The sequence below is a fragment of the Meriones unguiculatus genome (genome assembly GCF_030254825.1).
Source record: "Meriones unguiculatus strain TT.TT164.6M chromosome X unlocalized genomic scaffold, Bangor_MerUng_6.1 ChrX_unordered_Scaffold_30, whole genome shotgun sequence".
Lineage (NCBI taxonomy): Eukaryota > Metazoa > Chordata > Mammalia > Rodentia > Muridae > Meriones > Meriones unguiculatus.
In genome coordinates, this window is record NW_026843706.1 from 12237404 (window position 1) to 12263212 (window position 25809).

General features: G+C 40.4%; 1 protein-coding gene across 5 annotated transcripts in view; it reads right to left on the reverse strand.

The window, feature by feature from the left end:
• Positions 1-342: 342 nt before the first annotated feature.
• Znf185 (zinc finger protein 185 with LIM domain) overlaps positions 343-25809 on the reverse strand; it is a 51178-nt gene continuing 25711 nt past the window's right edge. For 4 of the 5 annotated variants that reach the window (XM_021628079.2, XM_021628075.2, XM_021628076.2 and 1 more), the window contains 8 exons: positions 24568-24735; positions 18737-18907; positions 17739-17849; positions 16550-16630; positions 13866-13937; positions 10952-11054; positions 2608-2706; positions 344-1880 (listed from right to left, as the gene is read on the reverse strand). In XM_021628079.2, the coding sequence (XP_021483754.1) occupies positions 2608-2706; positions 10952-11054; positions 13866-13937; positions 16550-16630; positions 17739-17849; positions 18737-18907; positions 24568-24735 (805 nt within the window). In that variant the 3' untranslated portion in view covers positions 344-1880. Of the gene's footprint in view, positions 1881-2607; positions 2707-10951; positions 11055-13865; positions 13938-16549; positions 16631-17738; positions 17850-18736; positions 18908-24567; positions 24736-25809 lie in introns of all 5 variants that reach the window. The other variant, XM_021628078.2, reaches the window with a different exon arrangement.

The following is a 25809-nucleotide window of genomic DNA, read 5'->3' on the forward strand; positions in this document are numbered from 1 at the left end:
ACTAAAGCCACATGTCATCTTCTTGTTTTATTTGAAACAGAGCTTACACTAAGTAAGCAAAACAAAATAAGGAAATGCCAATTCACTCCTTCTTTGGTGTGCCAGGATTACATCAGAGATCAGGTCACAGCCTATCATCTCAAAGTAACTTGTCTCCCAAACTTTTGGCAATCTTTGTTTCTTGGTCTCATGAGTGCTAGGATTACAGGCATGAACCACCATGTCCAGCTTTGTTTTGTAGCAAGAATGGCTTCTGGTAAGTCACATACCTAAAATCACCAACTAATACTTAAATGCAAACATATACACACAAAAAAACCCTTTTTAAAAAGGAAATCATGATACTGGTTTGTAATATCTTAACTTTATTATAATTTGTATACATTAGTGTGGATTAAACAAGTATAATTAGAAACACTAAGCAATTATAAACAAGTAAAATAATGCAAAACTATCCCTCTTTATTAAGTGCAGAATTTTGAGTCTAAGACACGAAAAGGCTGTTTTGATTCAAATCAATACTAAAATTGCAAGCTGTTTTTTAATATCGCCCATATTTCTAAATCTCCTTAAGTGGCAGGGTACAACTTCAAGGTGGGGAAACTATCATATCTTGTGCCTTTTTACTTTGCATCCCATCTATGGAGTCTGCATTGAAACTCCCAAGTAATACCTCTAATCAAGGAACTGACAGTTTTTGTTTACAGATTCATTTGGCACCCATATGTTATTGCCTACCATCTGCCAAGTCCCACACTAGAGATGGACTTGAGAAAGACTAGTTCATAATTAGTATGTGGATGTGGCATTCTGTACTCCTTCTCCCCTTCAGAGTACATGTAACAGATAAATATTCAAATAAATAGAATATTCTTCTCTGATTACCAGATAGGAAGAACAAGTCCATATTCAAATGAGTCTAGGGCTCAGAGTCTGAAGAAAGAGAAGAGCTATCTTATAAGTAAATATAACAAACAGGCCTCCATTTTGCATCCCTAGATCTTGGGGACTGTTTTTCTATTTAAGGAGCTTTCAGTTTAATGGTGGGCCCAAAGGCACAGAGTAGACTAGAAGCAGAGCAGCATATTAGCAAAGCGCAGGGATGAACCTGCCCCTGTTGTGCCAGACACCAGCTTTCTTTCAGTGTTTTGAGTACCTGGGAACCTAAAAATTGATGTTGGTTTGAGACAGAGTAGGACTAGAAAACAGGTCACAGATATCCCTTTGGTTAGAAGCCTCCTAACATGGTATCTTATCAAATTTAAAGCTGGGTAAAATTTTCAATATCTATTGACATACTTGACAGGAAAAACTCAGAGGAGAATGGGGGGAGATAATTTGAATCTGCTATAATATTCAATCAAAAATAATGAGCTATTTTAAAAGTTGTGTGAGAAATTAAAAAATACACAAACATACACATCATGAATAGACAAACTAAACATTAGCCTATCAATGCCTATTAGCCTATCAATGCCTTTATTTTCCCTACCAGGGATCGTCGACAGTTTTGGGCTCGGCCCTCAGAAGCTTCAGAAAGTCTCATATACTGGTAGCTATACTTGTGCCCATGTCTAACATACTAGGTAGGTCATCCACACTCATTAGAAAGTGAACACGTCTTAGGGAAGTCAAAGTGGAGTTGTTTAACCTGGGAGCAAACTTTCAATAGATAATTGATTTGAAATATTTTCTAAAGTATAAAAGGCTACACAAAAGTAATTATAACATCAGTGAGATACAATCTTAAATGTACGTTACTTCAGAACAAGGGGGGCACAAGTACAGTGAGACCAAGAAGGATGTAAGGAAAAAGGAACCAACAATTTGGGGCAACTGGAGAGCCAAATATGTCTGAGGCTTGTCAGCTTCTGTTCAGCCTAGAGAAGCCAAAAAGAAATAAGAGGTAATAATGAGATTTAGAATAAGCATCCAATACCTGACAGTCAGGGTCTCTTGGGGCAAGTAACTGTTGCAGTGATTGTGAGCCTAAGTCTAACACAGATGCATTTACTGGAGAGAAGGCAACCTTTGTGTAGCCAGAGAGGGAAAAATATAAATATGCTGTGCTCAGACACTTAGGACATTCCACCGGCTACTGGCCCAGAGGCTGCTTTAGTCAACATCTTTGTTATTAAATCTCAATCTAAAGCGATGCAAACAATGCTGGAAGTAGTCCAAAGGAATATGGCAGAGAGCCTGGTAGTAGAGTTTGAGATCTGAGATGACGTCCAGATTCTACCATATACCAACTAGATTTATGTCCAGAACCATTCCTTTTCTACATCGTTATTTCTTTGCCACAAAAATAGGCCCAGGTGTCCCAGGGTTAGAAGATTCAGCTGAGTTTCTGGATAGGAGATGTATTTCTTTAAAGGAAAATACTATAACTCTAGCAACTTGGAAGGGGTCCCTAGGGAGGGATTTGTGTATATCACTTAAGATCTCAAAGTAGCATAAGGCACAGGACAAAGACTGGGATTCTTTGATTACATGGCTGAGAAATGTAGCAGGGTCCTGTAATAAAATCCAGGTCCAAACCAGGGGAAATTTTTGTCTTGTTCCTTTAGTTTAATGGGGCTTATCCTATGGGCTTCCAGCACTCACCTAGAAGAGCTTCTCATAGCATTTCCCACAGTGGATGGTGTCACGGTGAATGAAGATCTGATCTAGGAGATCACCCATTGGTTTATTGCAAATCCCACACTAACAGACAAAACAAAGTGGAGGTCAGCACTCACAGCAGATGCTGTGAGGTGATGGCACATCCTGGCTTCCAACAAGATAACAAGACATTGTAAACATAGATATAAAACCTCTATAACACAAGATAAACACACAGTAAAACACCAAAAGTAAGCTGGTAGGGTCTTGAGGGGGGTGGCTCAGTCAGTAAAGCACTTACTGAGGATTTGATCTCCAGAATTCATATAAAAGCTGGGTACAGAGGCACAAATCTGAAATCCCAGTTCTGGGATGGCAGACACAGGAGGATTTCTTGGACTCTGACTATTCCAGATTAACTCTTTCTCCCTCTCTTCATCTCTCTTTCACCTTCCTTTCCTTATTACAGCTTAGAGAATCGTGTATTTGTATTTGGCAAATGAGAATACTGAGGCACAAAAAAGTGCCTCATGTTGATTCTAGATTTAGGAAAAGGCAGAATTCCACCTAGACCACCTGTACTCTTCCTTTGTAGAGCACTGTTTTTAACTGGGAAGCCCTGAAGTCATCTGGGAGTCTAGGTCACAGGTGGCTATCCTCAAAGTGTCTGACTTGGGAGTTCTGGAATGGAGGTTGAGAAATTTACATTTTAGACAATTTCCCAGAATACACTGATAGTGCTGCTAAATGTCTCTAACACCATTCACAATTATGCAGTTTAACCCACATGAAACACACAAGAAAGGGATTATTATAATTGCCATTTTATAGAAGAGGGAAACATGTTTTGTCTAGAATTATCAAGCTTCAAAACAATGGCATATAAATCCAAAGATAAGCCTCTATTCATAATCCATATGATTACTGACATGTTATGAAGTGATTTTCATCTTTTCCTGACTATATTAAGCTTATTATATCTTTGCTTTCACTGAAAGTATCAGATCTTGCATTTTCCACTCTCAATTTACAAATACAAAAAAAAAAAAAAAAAAAACAAAACAGGGGTCAAAATTCACTAATAGAGCAAATCACCTGGACAAACAAAGCCTGGCGTTAAAGACATCAGAGGAGAGCTGCCTACTGAGAACCATTGCTGGCAGCTAACCTAAGTGGTAGCCCTAAATGTTGACTGATCAGCAAATACACTGAGACCTATCTTCATTTTTTTTCCATTTATCAGACTGCATGTTAAAAAGAAAGCTGTTAGGAGATGGCTGACATTGAGATTTACATATGGGTCCTCAGAATTTACATAAGTCTTCAGAATTAGCTAGAATACTCATTCTTTAAAAAAAAATGGTACCTAATAATGGATCACATTCATAAGCATAATATAATAATTTGGTAAATATATAGACTTTATGCTAATCAAATCAAGGGAATCATTTCCATATCCCTCTTATTTGGATCTTATTCTTTTGAGTTTATAAACTTTAAATAATTTCCTCCTAGTTTATAAAGTACATTGTGGTGAACTACAGTCACTTGACAGTCACTAATTGAGTGTAATTTTTCACTACATTTGCAGCAGGGATGGTATACCCAATATAGATAAGAGCCAGTCTTATATATTTCTCTAAGTGTAGATCTATCCTTCCTATTGTACCAAACTTAGTAATAGAAAAAAAATGGCAGCAGCAGTTGAGTAGTCTTCAGTTACCGCAGGTTAGTGGATGTTATATTTTAGATTGGAAATATCAACTACTGGCTTAGACCAGCAAGATGTTCCTTTTCAGGAAGTTGTGGAAACCTGAAAGGTAAAGCCTAATTGGAAGAAATAGGGCACTGTTATGTAGCACCTTCCTGTGAGATAAAACCATCCATTGCGAAGAGGAGTTTGTCAAGACACTGGCTATTAAAAGGGAGGTGAAACATCAGGTGTCTAAAGAGAGGCAGAACCTTTCACCTAGTAAAGGAGCTCTTTAATCTCAGGAAGTGAATAGCTCAATGGCGTGTGAAGTCCCTGAAACTGACCAGACTCATTAGGTCTCTTCCTCTTCAAACAAATATAAGCTTTAAGGACTGCTTAAGAGACACTCTCAGAGTAGCTGAGCTACCAAGAAGAGGCTAAAGCCAGCCAAACTGACTTGAAAACCAAAATCAGACACAAGTCAAGTTACCTGGAAGAAGCAGAGACCAGTTAAATTGCCTGGAAAAGGATCAGCCAACATAGCTACTGAGAAATGATGCTCATCAACCCTTTGCGCTGCCTGCAGGCTGTGGACTGAGTTCCTTGTTTCCAGCTTCCTTCAGCTGTATGCTTACTAGAATGGACTTTGGTGATGCAGCTATCTTTGAATCCCTTCTGTTCCCTACACCAACCCCAGTAAAGCCCACTGATTCACCGAGTTGGTCTTTGGTGGTATCTGTACTTTGGTCGGTCATCAGTTCCCTATCTGAGGAGAACAGAAGTTTGTTCACACCTGTAAAAGAAGAGTGTCCCACTGTTTCAGGATTACATTTCCTCTACCTCATGCTTCTTTTCTTGCCCTTAGCTTCCTGTCAGCCAGTGGGTAAGCAGTCTTCTTTCCTGCATGCTTCTGCCCTGTAATGTTCCATCTTTCCACAGTCCTGAGATAAATACAGCCATGACTATTAAACCCTGAGCTAAAAATAAGCTTGCCTTCCTTTGTGTTGGGTATTCTACTGGGAATGACATTGAGATAGTTGGTTGATATGATTAGGTAAAATACCCTTTTTAGAGCCACAAAGCCCCAGGGGAATTGCTTAAAGGTACATAAATTTTGTTTTAGGTGATGGCAATAGAACAGGGCATTTTAAGTTTTATAGTATCTATCTATCTATCTATCTATCTATCTATCTATCTATCTATCTATCTATCTATTTATCTATCTATCCATGATGGAGAACTCCCTTTCTGATCTTAGGCTTGGATTCAATAAGGTCAAATGAAATCATACTTGGTAAATGGTAAAGTATAATGCCAGAGGAGGAGCTTAAGAAGGTGAAATACAGTGGAGCAAAGTGGTCAGTTTCCCAGATTTGGAGACAGACAAACATTTATCATCTTAAATTGGCTTATTTTGAACACTTAATTAGAAGCCCTAGGTTATATATATATATATTTTTTTAAATAAGAAATAGGCAGTCTGTGCTTTAATTACAATGTAAAATGGTCTATAACAAAATGTTAAAATTGTTAATTCATAATAGTAAGAATTATAAAACCTATATGTAAGATCAAAAGTGAAACTAAAAGTGAATTTAGATGAATTTAAAAATTTAAAGGTTATATAAAAATTACACATACATTCTGAGATAACTGTCCATGTTAATTTCTTTCTCTGACTTTGCCTCTTCATTTCTTTATCTCTTAACAGTGACATTCTATATCAAGGGAAGGACAGAGGCTTGTGTTAAGACATTAGAAATTGCCATGTATAAAGGCCACTTTTACTTGGGAAGCTAGACTCATATTTACCTGTCACGATTAAGACTGTACTAAAATATCTTTATTATACAAGCTAGTCCTAAAATTCCTTTCAAAATATGCTAAAGCCACAAATACCTGTTAGGTTTAAGCTGAAATCCCTAAAGTTTAGGAGAATACCTAAGGAAAAAGCCTTAGGTTTCTAAGAAACCAAGGATAAATCACTGAGGTACCCACTAACATAACAAAGCAGACACTGACATCCAGACTCTCCTAGTACCTATTACAGAGTCCTGGTTCCTCTCACCTCCATCCCCTATGCAAAACTTCCACAGCCCAGGAGCAAGCTTTGCTCCCACTCCCCCAAGTCGCATGCTCCCCCCACCCCCATGCCCCAGCCTTTCTTTTTCCTCCTTATAAAACCTAGTCACAGTGGCTACACACCTTCTTGGTTCTCTTCATTCCTGGTTCCTCTCTCTTCTCTCTCCCTCTTGCCCCTCTGCCCAGCTTGCCCTTCTCTTCTCATAGCCTGGTTCAGTTTGGACCCTTCCAGATGTCTCTGACTGTTTTCTCCCTCATATCTACAAGAAAATCTTCTCCTCAACTATACCTAGGAGCAGCCATGTCCTCATTTTTCACTCATCTGATGCCAAACCCATGGGAGTGGCATATACGAATTCCTTTCCAAGGGACTCCGTCTCTCTGATGTGACTCTTCTAAGGTATGTATGGATCATTTGTTTCTGTTGGCTTCTGCCACCCACCATATTATACTCCAAATTCTAGACTTCACTTCTTCAGCCACATCTTCCTTCCACCTGCTCCAACCATTCGTCTCTCCTTGTCTACTCCATAAGTATCTCTCTGGCTCCTGCAGTTTGCTACATCTCCTGTGCACTGGTCATGTATCTCTTGGTCTCTCTGGCTCCTTGAGCTTCCTATACATCCCGGGGATGCCTATCATCTGGGAATCTCTGTGTTTCTCTGGCCTACTATGTCCATGTGGGGGCATCTCTTTCCTAAAGACACTTAGCCCCCTCTTTTCTCAAAAGTCTTTCCCAGTCCATCTCTTCAGCAGTTTTTTCCTATACCTACTCTCTTTCTCTACTGGTACGGGTCACCATGGAGCTGCCTGCTTTGTCTGCTATTACTACAAAAACCACACTGCTGTGTAAGGTGCTCTTCTCTCCTTACTGGATTCCTATCATGTGGAAAGGGACACCTTTTTTCTGTGATTTGGGACATGTCTCTCTGAAAACTCTCTCATTCTGCTTGGGGACACCCTAGATTGAAATTATTGTCACCACTACACTGAACCCCCTGTTTGGTCTCAGCTCCTTCCTTGATCTTTCATATCTCCCATCTCCCCCTAGGAGTCACAGTCCCACAGCTTCCCATAGCTTCTCTATCCCCTCCTGGGCCTGCGATTTTTTCCTTGCCTCTTCGCCTTCAGAAGTACCTGCTCCATTTTTCCTTATGTCTTCCTCAGCCTCTAGCTTCCTTACACTCTCTCGGACTTTAAATTACCCTTTCTCTCTTCCTTCTTGGACTCAGAGATTTTTATTCAAGACTCACTGTCTTACTGCAAACAGCTTGGCCTTACTATAGATCAATCAATGGCCAAACACTGGCACATAGCTTTTCAAATTCTCTCAAATGGTAACAACATTTTCCAGTACACAAACAAATGATCCCAAAATCTTATATCTAAACTTGTTCTACTCTATACTTCTGGAAGCTCTCATCTCTAAGGGGTTTTTCTACTGCTTACTGTAAAAATTTTTCTATCTCTATGATTTCTTTGCTCTCTACTCTCAAAAGAAATCTTTTAAGACTATGTTGTAAACTATGTTAGAGTTTGTAAGTTCATGTGGTATGGTTAAAAATCTGTAACAAGATTTAGCTAAAAAGTTATAACAAGGGCTGGAGAGATGGCTCAGAGTTTAAGAACACTCACTCTTCTTCCAAAGGTGCTGAGTTCAGTTCCCAGCAACCAGATTGTGGCTTACAACCATCTATAGTGAGATCTGGTATGCAAGCAGACTGTCATATAAATAATAAATAAATTTTTTTTAAGTTATAACAAAAGGCTTATAATGAAAAATCTGTACATTGGTATCTTAATTTGCTATAATTTACTCTGTTCAACACTTATTAAAAATATATCTACTAGAAAATAGATCTAAAGCAACAATTGTAAAACTACTTGGAGGACTAAGTCATATGTTTATCATTGTATCTCCTTTCAGATTAAGGCAACAGCAGGTCTCCAAAATATCTTGGATTAGGATCAATTTTTGTATGATGATAACTTCCTAAGGTTATAACAGCAAAGTTATAAAGAAAGTGACTTAGAGATATATACTTAACTACTTATGTCTTTTACCACTATGTTCAATACCAGACTTCTAGATAATAAAGCACATTTAATAAACAAGGTTTATTAACAGTATCTGACTTGAAGATGCATGTATAACCTCTTCTTTTTTACTAATGTTGTTAATCTTTAGCTATTTGGATAAACTGAGTCATACAAAAACTGATATTCTATAATGGTACACTGTAAAAAAGATCAGGAAAGTTCTCATTCTCTCTATGGACTGTATATTTGTTTAAAGTTTATTGCATTTTTGGCTTAAAGTTTTATTTTGATGGTGAAAGATCTTCAATTAAATCTTCAACTCAGTTTTTTAAGGCTCAAACTTAACAGGGATAAAGCTATATAAAATCCTAATCTTATAAAAACTGCTGGCTTGTTGCTGACTGCTAAAGTTCATTAATACATGTAAGTTAATGCTCAGAACTATGCTCTTAGTCATGCTAAGTACAAATATGATTAATTTCCAAGAACAAGCTTTATTTAGCACCTTGTATGTCTTTTCAAGGGTAAGCTTAAAGTAAGTAACTAAAACAAGTAAAGTTTGTTTAAAATCAAGTGTAGTAAATAGATAATGGTCCTCAAATGGTCCTTAAATGCTGAAGATAGCATTTAAAGTCTCTAATGCAAAAAGCTTCTTGTAATAAACAGAAATGTCAGTTTCTAAAGGCAACCTTATGGTCTCCAAAAATGTTGTGAATGACCACGTGGAGCCATGTCTCTGTTAATGTTTTGGGAACTCATGCTGAGAGATCCATCTTGCCGTATTGTCTATTGTTTGCTGACCTACTTTGTTAAGCAGGGCTTGCATGTTACCTTAGGTTCCTTTGGTTCTGTTTTTCTGCCAGAGACACACTTCATGTTTGATAACTGCCACTGACACCAAGAAAAGAAGGAAGGAAGGAAGGAAGGAAGGAAGGAAGGAAGGAAGGAAAAAAAAATTCCTTGACATGAACATCTGCTTCTGGATCAGTTTTCTGCTTCCAAGAGAATAGCCCAAGAAAAAAGAAAACTACTTTTCCGAAGCAACACATTAGAAAAACTACTTGTATATGCTCTTTTAATCTTAAGTCTTAAAAGTATTCTCTTTCCCGCTTGTCTCATCCACTTTTGTTAATAGCTTAGATAGCTTTTATCCCCTATGATGGTCTGAAGAAGGGGCTGACATCTGCAAATTTTAAGATCATAAAATAGACAAATTTAAAGTACCATTGAGAAAAAAAAATTATCAGTAAATGTGTCTTTTTCCCTCAGCTATTTAGTTATTTAAAAGAGAAAAAGGTATTACTTCATGTCTACATTACAAACTTTATCTTTTTATTTTTTTGTATTATTAAGCCTTTCTCGCGTTTTAAAGAAATAGAGATATAAATAGTCTGCCATTTTTTTTTCAAATGGGTACACCATTTTAAGGGCCATTTTCACTAAGCTGACTTTGATTAGACTTAAGGACTGCCTCCCAGGGGCAAGGGGGGAGGATTCACATCTGGTACAATGAACTTAAAACCAATGTTGCAGAGGAAGTCTTATTATGGAAAATACTGCTGTTGTGTTCATGGCTACAGATTATTGATGATGTTAACTTTTTCATGGAAGCTTCTTTTTCCAGTGAGAGGTGGTTACTATAGGCTTCTAACTGGTCACAGTGCTGAGTGATGTGGCTGTTGCTGAGGCAGGATTAAGCTCAGGGTTTAGTCATAAGTGGGAGAAAATCATCATGTATCTGTATCACCCCTTTCCAAAACCTAGGGAACATCACAGAAGAGGGAGTAGAAAGAATATAGAAATCAGAGGCACAAGCAAATTGTGGTGGAACTCTATTGCATCTTAAAATCCAAGCATCTGTGATTACCTGTGTGAGAAAGATTGGGCCCAATAACATTCCCTCATGGTATTCACAGGGCAGCTCATGAAAGGGTCACTGGCACTTCAGAAGTGGTACATGAGGCATTTTAGACTAGTTGCAGGAGGCCCCACTCCACTCCAAGAATATATAAGCAGTTAATGGTTGTTATGGGGAGGAAACTTTTCTTTGGTGGTGCAGCTATGTCATAAGTACCCATCCTGTAATTAATCCTGATTAAACTCATTGTTTCACGAAACAAGACTTGAGTAAAATCATTTCTTTTATTTGTTTTGATGCTTTGTATGGGGTGCACAGACATTTGTTCACATGTCCCCTAGGAAGATTTAATCCAATAACCTCCTCATTCTTGCTATCCTATTCACACCAGTAAGAATGAGCTGTGATTCTGCATTGCGGCATTCACACTACTGTCACTCTGTGAAGAATAGTCTTTCCCCAGAACACCTTTCTTTTTTTTTTTTTTTTTTTTTTGCCTCCATTCTGTTATTAGACAATGAGAACTGTCAACACTCCTTTATTCAGCTGAATGTCCTGCTGGGCCTCTGAGATTGTTCTCACCTCTGAGATTGCTTGCATAGAAATCCAATCTCCTCTATACACTTCCAAGTTCTCTAACTTCATCAGATCTTCGGAATACACCTCTTTCTTACCTTAAAACAATACTCATGGCAGCAAATGCCAAGATGTTCAAGGGTAATCTTTGGACAGTCTTGGATCTCACGGCTGCAGTAAGTACAGACCCCTTCAATTGGTCTAGGAGATGGAAACAAGAACCAGGTAGTCAGGCTGATACCCATGCTTCTGATTATGATGCAGCAGATCTTATGGTTTGGTGCAGGCAGACCTAGATTTGCCACTATTATCAGATTCCTACCATATTCTGTGTTGTATAACTGGGAGCATCACTTATGCCAAACTGGTTCTCAAACATGGCACTGTTCTCCAAAACCAGTCTTCACAGCTCTCTTCTGCATGCATGGAACCATGGATTTTACCCTTTTCACTGGTTACTATCAAGGCCACCCTATCTTTAGTCTGGTTGTATAGCTTCCTCAGAACTCATGCTAAAGTCCTAGAAGATACTTACTTCTGGGTCAATTGTTTCTTCTCTTCCAAGATTTCTTTTATTTTTGAGAAGTATCTCTGCTTTTTCCCTCTTTTGTATTCTTCCCCTAAAAGGAACTGCTGAAACAGGCTTTTTTCTCTGATCCTACATGCTAAAATTAGGATCTTCTAGAGATGTGGACTGATTCCAATAAAAGCCAGGGTGTCACTAGCAACCAGGACCCAGAATTGCCATAGGCATTAATATTTTAGCCCTGTGTAGTGGTTTGAATGAAAATAGGCCCCATAGGCCAATAGGGAGCAGCATTACTAAGAGGTGTGCCTTGTTAAGGTGGATGTGTCCTTGTTGGAGGAAGTGTGTTGCTGAGGGTGGGCTTTGAGATTTCAGATACTCAAGTCAGGCTGTGTCTTCCTCTTTCTGTAGCCTGCAGATCCAGATGTAGAACCCTCGGCTACATCTCCAGCATCATGTCTGCCTGCCTGTCACCATTCTTCCCACCATGATAATAGACTAAACCTCTGAATTATAAACCAGCCCTAATTAAATGTTTTCCTTTATAAAAGTTACCATGGTCATGGTATCTCTTCACAGCAATAGAAACCCTAACTAAGACACCCTGCCATTCTGCTGGTGGACTAGAGTTCCCTCTCTGGACATAAGATTTGCTTGAGAATCCTCTCTTCAGTGTATTTCTGGTCTTCCCTTTTGTGTGTGTGTGTGTGTGTGTGTGTGTGTGTGTGTGTGTGTGTCTACACTTATGCACAAGTGACTGCTGTTGTCCCTGGAAAGAATCTCATTCCTGTAACCAAGTCCAGTGATTAATCAGTAATGACTCTGGATCTAATATTGGAACAATGAAGAACAAGAGCTACAGGGTATTTGATCTGTTATGCTACTGGAAACTGATGTATTTCACTTGCTACTATATAACTGAAACTTCTCAGGCATCTCACCAATCTACCTTCTATGGTTTATACATAGCTTGAGTGTGTCCTTTAAGGATTCACGTGGTAGAAGCTTTGTCCTTAGTGTTGAAATATTACAAATGTAAGATTTTAAGGGTTGGGGCCTAGCAGGAGGTGAATAGGTCATTGTAGATGCTTTCTTGGAAGAGAATAATCTAGTTCTTATAGTATTAGATTAGTTCCGGTGAGGATACACTGTAACAAAAGGAGACTGACATTCTCCTTTTCCAAATATGCCAACCGTATATGACTTTTAATCTATGTGCTATCATCTGCTATATGATCCCTAACCATTGACAAATAAATACTAGGTCCATGCTCTTGAAATTTAGAGACTATGAACTAAAATAAACCTCTTGTCTTTATGAAGTGTTCACTCTTGGGATTTTGTTTGTTTGTATGTTTATTTTTTAAGACAGGGTCTCACTGTGTAGCCCTACATGGCCTGAAACTTGCAAGGTAGACCGAGCGGGACTCAGATTCACAGAGATCTTCCTGTCTTTGCCTCTTGAGTCCTAGGAGTAATGGCATGTGCACCATGCCTAAACTCTGGGTGTTTTGTTAAAGTATCATATAATAGACTATGAAATCATCTAATAACATGCCTTACAAAATGATCTGTGATTGTCCAGTATTCAATAATGTGGATGTTTATTCAGGCACGATGGAGGGGGTATCTGTAGCCCTGTCTACTTATAAGTCCCTGTACTTTTTTTTGTGTGGGGAAAAGGAGCACACTGATAAGATTTTCTTCATCTTAACTTTCTTTGCTTCTGAACGAAAACAACACTAAGTTAGATCTCATAATAAATGAGAAGACATACAGCAGAGGAGAAATATCCATAACCTGTTAGTAGTCAAGCCCAGGGATTACTTTCTGGCCCTGCGAGTAACTCCCTGTGACTTATTCCTCCTCTTTTTTTTTTTTTTTCTTCCTCGGTGTAATCTGGGTAGATTCAATGTTTAATGGAGATTCTTTTCTTTCCTATTTCAAGAATTCAACAATGTCCTTCTTTGTCCTTAAGACCAAATTATGATTGTTTTCAGGACTGCTAAATGAGGTGTCCTATGCTCCTTTACTAAGTTCCACAGCTCTAGGCTGCTATGCATGCTTAGTTCTGTCTTCTTGGTGATAAAAAAAAAAAAAAAACAAAAAAAAAAAAAAACATTTTTCCTTCAAACCAATGTTTTGTGTAGTTTTTTTCTTTTATCATGTAGTCAGATGTGCAAGTTAGTCAAGTGAATCTTCAGCTTCCATTCTGAAGAGTCTATCCTTATATTTTCTTTTAGACTGAAATTTCCTTTCTCAGAAACCTTTTAGATCTATACTTCATCTCAGTTTATAGGCTTCAGTAGCTGCAAATGTGACATCCTGATTACAGTAGTACTACTTTATGCAGTGTCCCACCATGTGACAGATATGCAAACAAATTAAAAGCTTCAAAGCAGCAGAGAAAGACCCATGTAGAGATATATCTTCTTTAGTGATCTCTCACCTACATAACTGAAGACTTGTTAAGAAATCAGACATACCTCTCAGTGGGTTCAATGCCTTCATGTGGGGGTTTCTTCTCTAGGTCCAATGAGTCCTCAAAGCTGCTGGCACTAAAGGAAGTATAATGGAGAAGGCAGCACATGAGCCACATTATTATGATAGTCATACGTAGAGGACGTTTTTCTCGTTAGCCTTGTGGTCACAATTAGAGACATGACTACACTGACAGTCATCACCACTGTGATCATACATGGCCCTTGGTACAATAGGGCCTTATCTAAGGAGGGACAGTTTTCTTGGTGAGGAGTTCTTTTATGGTTAATGAAGAAGACACCCTATGGTAAAGGTAGTGGATAACAGTCTTGAGACATATATATATATATATATATATATATATATATATATATACATACATACCAGGGGAACCCTCAGTTCCTTTGACCAGGAAAGAAAAAAAAAGAGTCCCACTACTTATGAATATATATGGGTTATTATGGGAACTTCCAGGAGCGACACTGAAGAAATCAGACTCTAAGTGTGCTGGCTATATAAAACTTGTGACAAGTTTGTCAACTTGACACAAGCTAGAGTCATTTGAGAGATGACTTCATAAGACTGGGCTGTAGAAAAAGCTGTAGGACATAGGAGGGCCCAGCGTATTGTGAGTGGGGCCACTCTTAGACTGGTAGTCCTAAGTTCTATAAGAAAGCAGGCTGAGCAAGCCAGTGAGCAGCACCCCTGAATGGGCTCTGCATCAGCCACTGCCTCCAGGTTCCTTCCATATTGGATTTCTTGTCCTCATGTTTTTTTAATAATGATCTGTAATATAAAAGTATGAGTGAAACAAATCTCTCCCCTCTCCAACTAGCTTTTGGCCATTGTGTTTCATCATAGTGATAGCAACCCTAACTAGGGCAGAGACTGGTACCAGGATAGTGGGGTACAGCTGTGACAGACCTGGCCATGTTTTGAGGAGGATTGTGGAAGGACTTTGGAACTTTGAGCTAGAAAAGCTACTGCATGTTCAAAGCTTGAGAGCTGTGCCATAGGAGTTTGGAAGATAAGAATGCTGAGAGCAATGCAGATGAGGGAGGCCTGGCTTGTGAAGTTCCAGAGAGAAGTCTGAGAGTCACTTAATGACTATGGGGGTGGGCTTTGTGTATTTTGAGTTAAGAGTCTGTGGTTCTGCTGGGCACAGGGGTGCATGCCTATAATCGCAGCACTCGGGGAGGCAGAGGCAGAGTTTGAGACCATACTGGTCTACAGAGCAAGTTCAAGACACCCAATGCCACACAGAGAAACATTGTCTCAAAAAAAAAAAAAAAAAAAAAAAAAGAATGTGTGGTTCTGGTCATCTGGGGCAGAAGAATCAGCTGTGATTAACAAGAGACAAGAAGCATTGAAATGAAACCTTTGCTATTCTGGGACAATACTGGCCACCTAAAACTGAGAAATTAGTGGTAATCAAGAAAAGACCAGCATTATTGAGGTGAAACCTTCTGGGAAATATCTCCTTTAGCACACAGAAGCTGTGTTCCAGATGCAGCCAAGGCTGAACCTTGTGCTGGCAGCTAAACTTGGTAATGTAAGAGGCATCCAGGTGGCTTCTGATTTATAGGCATGAAGGGGAGATCATCTGAGGCTTGGCACTGTGTGGAAGGTCTGGAGTCCCTAAAGAGAGCCCAGGAGAGGCTACTGCTGGAGGAATTGCAAGCCACTGGGAGATGTTAATACCTTGGGGTAGGATGACCACCAAGAACAGCAGCAACAGTGGATTGGAACCAGCCAGAGCCTAGAAGACAAACTGTATGTACTGCAGCAGGCAGAAATGACTGGAGAAATGACTCAAGCCCTTTAGAGGAGCCCAGAACATGAGTGGATCCCAAGTGGACTGGATACTGAGTCACTTAGAGTTGGAGTTTGGTTTTGCTTTGATTTTATTGTGACTGTGGTTTGATATCTATATCTATATCTACATATCAATATCAATATATCAATATCAATATATCTATTGATATCAATATATCAATATCTATCTATCTATCTATCTATCTATCTATCTATCTATCTATCTATCTATCTATCTATCTATCTACCATATGCACATAGCAGGTGCCCACAATTGAGAGACATTGGATTTTAAAAGGGTTTCAATTTTAAGAGACTGGGTGTTCTCAAGAGATTGAAATTTTATGTTTTTGACTCTTTAAAGACTGTGGAACTTTTGACTTTTAGGATGTTCATAATGTAATATTGATGTGATCTTGGGAATGAATAAGGAAGTAAAACTTACAGCTTAACAGCAATGTTTCTGTGTCAAGCCGACCAGAGTCAATTGTGCTGGCTATTTTATATCAACTTCATACAAGCTAGAGTGTAGACAGGTGGCACAGCAGTGAAAAGACATGGAAGAACCTTCCTGCATGGTATCAAAAAGCAAGCTGACAAGATGATCGGTGAAAAGGTGTCTGTATATGAGGCCATCTAGCATGAAAGAACATGGGGACTAAAGATGATTTTTCTATCCATCTAACTAGATAGAAAACCTGGAAATCCATAAATCATGCATTAGTAGGCAATTCCACTATGCTGTCATCCAATGGATGATTATCCAGTAGCTACTCTCCACTGAGTCCTCAGTGAGATAACAGGATGCAGGAATGAAGGCAGTACCAGGCCTGGTACAAGTTATGACAACAAAGCAGCTGAAACTTGTTCTTACCTGTCATAGTGTGAAAATACTGGCTTCCCAGAAGACACTTCACTAGCATTCATGTACTCTTTCACGAAGAGAATTCCTTTGCTGTAGAAGGAGCACAGCAGAATAGGGCATGTATAGGGCATGTACTAGAAGATTCCATGGACTGGACCTGGCTCACAGAGGAGGGCAGGGCTTCACCTCAGTTTGAAGGAAATGCAGAAGCTCATGTGAAGGCCTATGGTAGAGGGGCTAGTGGGGCTCCACAAGCCAGGCTGAAAGGGTAGTTGCAGACAGAGTTGCCAGGCTGGTGATGCCACTGTACACATGGGCTCAAATCTTAGTTCCTGGGTTTTGTATTTAGAGTGAGAGCTGAAGAAGGTGGCTCCCTGAAACTAACAGTAGCATGCCATCTCTCAAGGAAGCCTCAGTTCCCCTCAGCTTTCCTTTCCCTCCTCTGTAGCTGAGTCTTTTCCACTATTCTATCCACAATCAGAATGTCATCAGTGGTTGAATGAAGGACAGCTGGTTCCTTCCACTCAGCACTTTCCCTGCAGCACTCACCTGCTATTTACACTCCATTATCAATTGGGATCCAGAAGCCTGCAAGTAACCTTAATATATGTGTGGAAAGCCTCTACAAGCTTTGTAAACAAGGTCTGCTTCCTGCTCTCTCACTGTAGCACCATACTTGACCCTCATTTCCATGCTCCAGTCCCCTGGCCGGATATCAGCAGAAAATTTTTTGGTACCTCACCACCATACCTTTCTCTCAGCAGGCTCCCTAGAATGGCATCCCTTCTTGTAGGCTAAAGGTATTCAATAGTACAGGGGAAGCAGTGGACACAAAGGAGAGACAAACATTGGCCTGGCCTCCCTGGCTTTCATGGGTCTTCCCAGGCAGGCTCCCTAGGGATGCTAACAAAGCTCTACAGATGGCAAAGTCCTGCCTCTGGTTGCAGCTGCTGGTGTCCTATATGTTCCACTTTAGTTTCTTGTTGAGATGACAGGGAAAGAATGCTACAGGGTCATGCCAAGTCCTGCCAATAGGCTTTGGGAGTGTAAAATTTATACTTGAGGGACTAAGGAATACACTGTATCTGCCCATTTGCTACTTGGATGCTAAGAGTTGGATGAGACATGATAGAGAAAGCAACATAGAACAAAAGCAACATTCTTTACTTGAAAGTAGGTTATAGGGAACCCTTCTTACACAGTTGACCTGGAGTCCAGCTCACTTGAGGCAGCTGGAATACACAACTGAGTATGTTCGGAGGTGGCACCGACAGTAACAGCGACTGTGCAGCTTGAAGGGCTTTTCAATCTGAAAAAAAAAAAAAAAAAAAAAAAAAAAAAAAAAAAAAAAAAAGAAGAGTGAGCATGTCTCTACTTCCTGAGCCTAACCCCAAATTTGCCACTTTAAGACCTTTAAAACCATGCCAGTGTTTGGGGAAGAGTGGCTGCAAATCCCTTATTATTACTGTGGAAGGTTTCTCATAGATCGATGAGTGGAACTTCTCACTATACAGATAAGAAAATTCAGGCTGGATGGGAGGAGACAGGGCCCACTTCATAATGACTCAAGTGAGACTTTCATCTTCCAATTTCTATGCTGAATTTAGGCTACTGGGAATTCAGGAACCCGGAGGAAGCAGCAGGGAAAAAAAAAGTCTAGTTTCCTAGTTAGAAAACTAGACAATCCCTTTGTAGGATTAGCTCCCTCTCCGTATATCAAACTCTTTGGAAAACTGCCGACCATCAGAAGAGAGTCAAAGGACTTGGGTATTAATGAGGAGCAGGTCATATATCATCCTGGTGGTTTTAGCAGTGAAAGAACTCATCCAACTGGCCAGTTTAATTATGGCAGTAAGTTTCATCCACACCAGGCTGTACCTTTTTGAGATCTTACAGCCCCATTAATGGCAAAACACCCTATATCCCTAAATCCAACCCCACATTTTCAGGCTCAAACAGGTTGCTAGACAACATGGCACTCTATGCCAGTCTTTTTCTAACTGATCTGATGTTATGACTCCAAGAGGAGACTTGCACTTTAAGACCTTGCAGGAAGACAGGTCTGCTCCCTGTTGCTTTCTAGACACTCATGCCTGCAAAGGGAAATGGGCCTGTGTCACAGGTGCATATGCTTTTCCTGGGTTGTGGCCCCTGACACCTGAGCTAGGGCCAGCAAGAGGCCATGCAGGCCCTTACTTGTTGGTACATTCCTCCACTTTGACTTGCTGCTCAGGTCCATTGGAATCTGCAAGTTGTTGAATAGCCACAGCTGGGTCTCCTTGTCCATCTTGTGGGGCCACAGATATCTCCTGCCAGGTCTTACTGATCTTGGGGGCCACATTCTTCTCCTCACAAGCACCTGGAGTGCTGAGAAAGAAAGAATGTTGTATATCTTCTGCAGAGAAGAGCAAAGGCCTGACAATGTGATGGTATGTGGGAGTATTATATGAGAATATATGTGAGAGTATATGGGAAATAAACAAGTATAAACCCTTTTATGTGTCAACCCTCCATATATGCTGCTAACTGGGAGTTCCTCAATTAAAGAAAGCAAGGACAGTTCAAAATGACCTGTATCAATTGTTCCTTCTCTAACTGTGTATATTCTCCATTTTAACTTACAGTTTGGCAGCAGTCACTGCTATAGCATCTGAAACTTCTTCCATGGTGGCTCTCATCCAGTGAGTTACAGAGATTCAACCCATTTAATATCCTTTAACATTCATTTAACATTATGTCCATAATACTTATGTTAGTAATTCTTTTGACAATAGTGGGAGGCATTTGTTGGTTCATGGGATGTTGGGATATCTTGAACACTCAGATGAGTAATCCATCTTTTCTTATAAAATAAGAAGGGGGAACTTTTGAGGGATAGATAGATATGAGGCTTTCCCTGAGTCCCATATAGATGGAGAAGGAACATAGCTCCTTCTCTAAACTGGAAACATCAGCTTGTGCAAGACCTCCTGACCCAAGCTTTCCTATTTTCTTTATCTTCTCATATCTTAGTGGTTCAACTTAGGACCCTTTCACTGAAAAACAACCTCTGATCTAGGTCAGGATTGCACACTTGCTTAGTGAGGCAGCTAACTGGAAGACTGGAGACATCATCTGAGCCAGAAGGAGGCAAACAATCTACCCAGTTCCTCAACCTAGAAGTGTGGTTCTGAGTCTTATCCGTCTTATCCATTGCCCAGTCTGGGGTTTGTTCTATCTCTTTTCCTGTGTTTCCATGGTTACTACCCTGGTCTAGGCCCAAAATCTTTTTCATGGTGGACTTTCCCTGCCCCTCTGCCCACTTTTAGTCCACTCTTCTAATTGCTGCCATGGGAAACATTTCAAACAGATTTCATTATATCCCTTCCTATATTATTAGCACAGAGAACCCTTTTTCTTTCACGTTCACAGAAGCCACACAAGGCCATCCTGTCCTCCCAAGCATAGCCATCTCAGGCCTACTGCAATAAGTTTTCTACATATCATTTGTCCAACATCAATTCCACCACACCTTCTTACCATAAACTGCAGTCATATCAAAAAGTGTGGAGTGTTCCCTAAGCATGCCACATCTGTTAAAACGTTGCAAAAGATAATTGCCAAAGAGTGCAGGGAATCATATGAAAGAAGGGGGAGTTAGTATGACCTAGATAGAGGGGACAGGAGCGCCACAAGGACCAAATATATCAGGACACAGGGGTCTTCTATGAGACTGTTTTTCCAACCAAGGACCATGCATGGATATTACCTTTAACCCCTTCTCAGACATAACCCAAGGTAGCTCAGTATCCAAGTGGGTTCCCTAGTAAGGGGGCAGGAATTATTTCTGACACAAACTCAATGACTGGATCATTGAGCTGCCCCCTCCCCCACAAGGGAGGAACAGCCTTGCTAAGATCATTGCATCCAGTCCTGAAGATACCTGATAAGCTAGGGTCAGGTGGAAGGAGAGGAGGATCTCCCCTATCAGTGGACTCGGAAGGGGGCAGGGAGGAGATGAGGGAAGGAGGGGAGGATTGGGAGGGAAAGAGTGAGGGGGCTACAGCTGGGATATAAGTGAATGACCTGTGATTAAGATAAAAAATAAATAAATGAATAAATGTTAATTGCCAAATTCCCCAGTAAGCAGCATCCTCAAGACCTTTTAATCATTTCTCTTTAGACATTCTTGATTCCAGAGGACTAGCCATAATAGCTAACTGTTTTCATTACCTTCCATTGTGTCAGCTTGCAGAAACAAAGTTATATTTGCCCATATCCCTAACACTGGGCATTTGGTTTGGTACAAGGTAGTCATTAAATATAACCTGACTTAATTATGTGACTTGTATCTTATTAATTTATTGAGAAAAACATCCAGGTCTCCACATAGTTCTAATCACTGACTTCCCTTCTTCCACAGCTGTAACTGTCTCAGACACAGAGCCTTTTCTTTCTAACAATTAGAAGACCACACCATGACCTCTTCAAGAAGTGAACTTTTCTCTACATACTTATATTCTTATGTGTAGCAATAGTTCTGGTTTCATTTAAAAAAAAAAGTTATGTTATGTGAATGTGTTCTTTTTTTTTTTTTTTTTTAATCCTAGGTGTGGGATATGGGGCTGCTTCGGATTGTCCACAGCAGCTAACTATAATGTGTCTCGTGCTCTGACATGAGCATGATTTTTGCCAGCTGCAGATAGCTTACATTTGGAAATCTGAGGACTCTTGAAAGGGTATAAATGTGAGAACCTTGGGAGGGCTTATGGCAGCTGTTGCTCCCCCTGTTGCTGGTTCCTGATGTTGCTTTTGTTTTTGCTGGTTGCTGGTATTCTGATGTCTGATGACGAAGACTGGACTTGCCCCCAAGGAACTCTAATTAATCAACAGGAAGTAGTCAAGAGGTTTATGGCACCTTTCCCCTCTAACCTTCTTTCTTGCCTACCTAGTTTTGGGTTGGGTTAGAAAAGACTGGGGTGGAGAAAGGTGATATAGGAACCCAAACAAAGTTGCCAAAAAAGGCATGGGTACACTTATGCAAACTGCCCACATTATCCTGTAGCTATTATAGTCACAATCATCCAATTAATCCTCTTTACACCCTTACAATTCACATCTGACATTTTAGACATCTACCTGCACCTCCTCAGCTCCTGCTCTTGTCAATCTACTATACACAAATGATACCACTTCCTAGACATCTTACTACTTCTCCCAAAGCAGCCAAATTAGATGAGCCATATTCAGGATTTATTCCACATGGAAACTTAGGTTACCTTGGCTTGGTTTCCATGATTTCACCCTTTACTAATTTTCTGTTTATCCAAACATTTCCTTCTTGGTAGTAAAACTGTTTTCTTTCCCCTTCATTTCTTACCTATAAGCTGACAACTTTCAGCTCTCTAGTCAGCCTACTGGGCTGACTTGTCACTTGGATACCCTTACAGGCACTTCAAAGTCAACATGACCCAATGACCTTGACATTGTCACATCTGCACAGCAACTCCTTTAACTTCCTCATTCTCAGGTAGTTCATTTCAGCATCCACCCTGTTACCCCAAACAGAAATCTGGGAGCTGTTGTGGAAGTTTGGATGTCTTTAAAAACTCAGTTATGTTATATAAACATGTTTTTGTTTTAATCCCAGGTGTGGGATGTGGGAATGATTCAGACTGTCCACCGCAGCAAACTATTTGCCTGGTGTAGGCTCTAACAGGAGCTCTTTGCCAGCTGCACATAGTTTAAATCTGAGGACTCTGATGGGAAATAAATGCCAGAACCCAGAGAGTGTTGAGGAGTCTCCAAGAAAGAAGACTGTTTTTGCTCCCCCCTGCAGCTCCTAGTTGCTGTTGATGCAGATTGATGAGAAGTTGGAGATGTCCTGAAATGAAGATTCGAAGATTCGAAGATTGAACTAACCACAAGGAACCCAACGACCCTAACCAGTAGGATGTACCTAAGAAAAACTACACCTCCTCTCCCCACTAACCTTCTTTCCTACCAAGTGTTGGGGTGTTGGAAAGGATTGGGGTGGAGTAGGGATAGAGAAGCATTAAGGAACACAAATAAAATAGAGTTAAAAAAGTATGAAAGCAGGGAGCATCCTTGGGTGCTACCTTTCTATCACCATTATCTTTAAAGTCAGCAACACTTATAGCCTGAACCACAGATCCTATACAACTCCCCTGCCTTGTGCTTGTGCTGTTGTGCAGCTCCCTGGCCTGACACTCCTGCAGCTCATCTTGTCCTAGTTGAAAACTGCCTTTGGCCCTTTGGATCCTCAGGGTATAGTTTTCAGTCATCATCTCAGGAACAAGTGCCTGCCTTGTTCTGTTTTCTTCCCTGTAGTCACTGAATCAACATTCACCACATACCTACCATTTGACATGCCTCTAGTTTCCTCAATCTGGAATGACTTCACTAGTATGTGAATTCTATGTCTAATAGGAAAAATCCTTCTTAGCCTTTTAACCCAGCTTCAACCTCACTCTTCCTGTAAAGAAAAATCTTTCCAGACACCACTAGTACCCATCCATCACATACACACAAAAAACAAAAAACAAACAAACAAACAAACAAAATGAAAAGGAAAACAGGAGGAATCACCTTCTCCTGCATCTGTAGGCTTCACTTTAAAATTTTTATTTTAAGGTATTTTGTGTGTCTTCATTTGTACCTTTTACTGTTATATACATAAGGACAATTTAAAACAATTTTAAAACAATTTTAAACATTTTCCCCATACAGCTTGACTCTCATTTCACACATCCCTCTAACTAATTCCCTTTGTTCCCCTTTACAATTTTATTTGTATTTTTAATTTGAATTTTATTTTTACTAATTATAATTTATTCACTTTGTATCCCAGCTTTAGCCTCTCTCCCATCCCCTCCGAATCCCACCCTCCCTCTCTCTTCTTTTCCTATGCTCCTCCCCCAGTCCACTGCTAGGGGAGGTATTTTTATGTCATTGATTTTATGTACCATTAGAAAAACTTAAGAACCACAAATGAGAGAATACATGACTATTTGTCATGTCTTCTTGGGACTGGCTTAATATGATGGTCTCATTTTCCTTCAAGTAACATAACTTCGATTTTTATGAAAAGAATTCCATTATGCACCGAAGTCACATTTTCTTTATTCACTTCTCTGTTGTTAGATACCTAGGTTGGTTCAATACCTTTGGTGTTATGAATGGTGGGCTGCACGCTTATAGCCCATAACTGTACAGACATGAAGCACCGAAAGAAAAATCACATGATGTGGTCGTAACTACAAATTAATGTTCCTGCTTAATTGTACCTTCTCCTAAATTCCTGGTCACAAAGGCGTTGGTTCTCTTCAGCATTTCTGTTTTCTGTAAGGAATTCTTTGCTTTGCTCCTGCATGAGTGGCTAACGCATTTGTTTGTTCCCTAGAACTCATTTGCATGCAATGATCTGTGTACATGCCCAGAGCTTTGTGGAATAACATGATGTGGGCAGTAAGGCTAAAACTCTTCTGAAGAGCCTGAGTCAGGGCTTGAAAATCTGCTCATACTTCACAGTCACCTTTAGTCACTGTCAAAACATCCATCATTCATGTAAAGAGACATACCCAAACCAACATTCTTCTTCACTTTCTTTGGCTTTCTTAAGCATGCTCCCTCCTTGTTCTGTGGCTGTCTAGGTTTTGCTGTATTACTCTTTCTCATTCTATTTCTGCCTTTCTCATAGTCTGTTACACTCATGCTCTCTGTCATACTTTGACCACTCTAGGATCCCACACACGTAGAATCTTGGAGACAGGCTTCCCTCCTGCCTCATGCTAGACTTCTTACCTTGATCACAGCCCCATCCCAGCTTCTCGAATCCCAGAAAGCTGTCAACACTGACTTGGGACTAGGGTGTCAGCATCCTGAGCACATTCAGAGGAAAACCCAGGCAGTGACTGTGCCAATGTGCCATACAATGGCCTGGAGTGAGAAAAGCAGTTCCCACCCATACTGTGGCCCAGACAGAAACTTTGGCCATAGGCAGCAGGTGGCCATTTGTAAGACCTTACCTGCTGGCACAGGAGTCAAAGTCAATGAGCTGATTGGGTGCACTGGGACCTCCAGAGTTTTGAGTGGCCACAGCTGGGTCCCCCTGGCCACCTCTTGTAGCTATGTCTGTCTCCTGCCAGGGCTCTGTGGTTTGGGGAACCACATTCTTCTCACAATCAGCTGAAAGGCTAAGGAAGAACAAGTAACATAAAGATGTCAAGGTACATACGGAAACAAGTAACACATAGAAAGAGGAAGAACAAGGAACATACAGAAAGAGGCCAACATATAAGAAAGGGCCAAGGGACTGGCCCTTGTTGTCCCACTGCACTCTGATTGTCATCTGCCGTGGGCATAAAACAGACACTCTCATCTAAAACGGATGCCCCCAGGTGTTAAACACATAGCTTAAGCAACACCCACAGCCAGCAAGAAGACAGCATCTTCCTCAATTTTCATCAAAGGTGGGGCCACAGGAAAGATGGTCGATGCTATTAGATAGTGTCCCACTTCTTGCACAACCCTCCCACCCCTGAATAGTTTCAAGTCAAAGAACTATTTCTCTGGAACTATTTTATTTATCTTGAAGGTTTTTATAAAACTAGCATTTGCTAATATTTGTGGACCCTCCCACAAATGTCCTGCGTGCTTTGCATAGGTAAACCCATTTAGCTGTTTTTAAACATTATATGGTATGAGCTATTTCCATTATTGTTCATGTCAGAGCTGAATAATATGCCAAAATTCCCATAGAGTTACCTTGGGCTTAAATCCAAACTCCAGAATCCATGCTTTTAGCCCAGTATGCACAATCAAATCAACATCTGGCAAATTCTCTACAGCTTCTGACAAATTAACTTTGTGACCTGAGCAAAGCAGCCCCCTACTCTGGATCATGGCTGGGCCTGACCTAATGCCCCTCAGTTTTGTTCAAAAGAACAGAGAACTAAGAATTCACAGCCAGGGGGAGGTCAGCCTTGGGTGGAGGTCCAGGTGGGTACTTCAGCAGTCACTGCAGACTGCCCAGTGAGCTGGGAAGGGGGGGCGGGGAAAATGGGTAAAGGGAGCACACTAACACAACAGGGACCATTTATGATCGTCCAACGCCATCTCGCGGCTGTCGTGGACACTGCCTCAGGAGAAGCCTCATTTCTCCTTTTGCATTGTCTCATTTCCCAATGGGCACCGCAGTCTGAACTCTCAGCTGCATGAAATGGTCGCGAGAATAGGTGTATTCTTCCCCAAGCGCCCTGACACCTGAC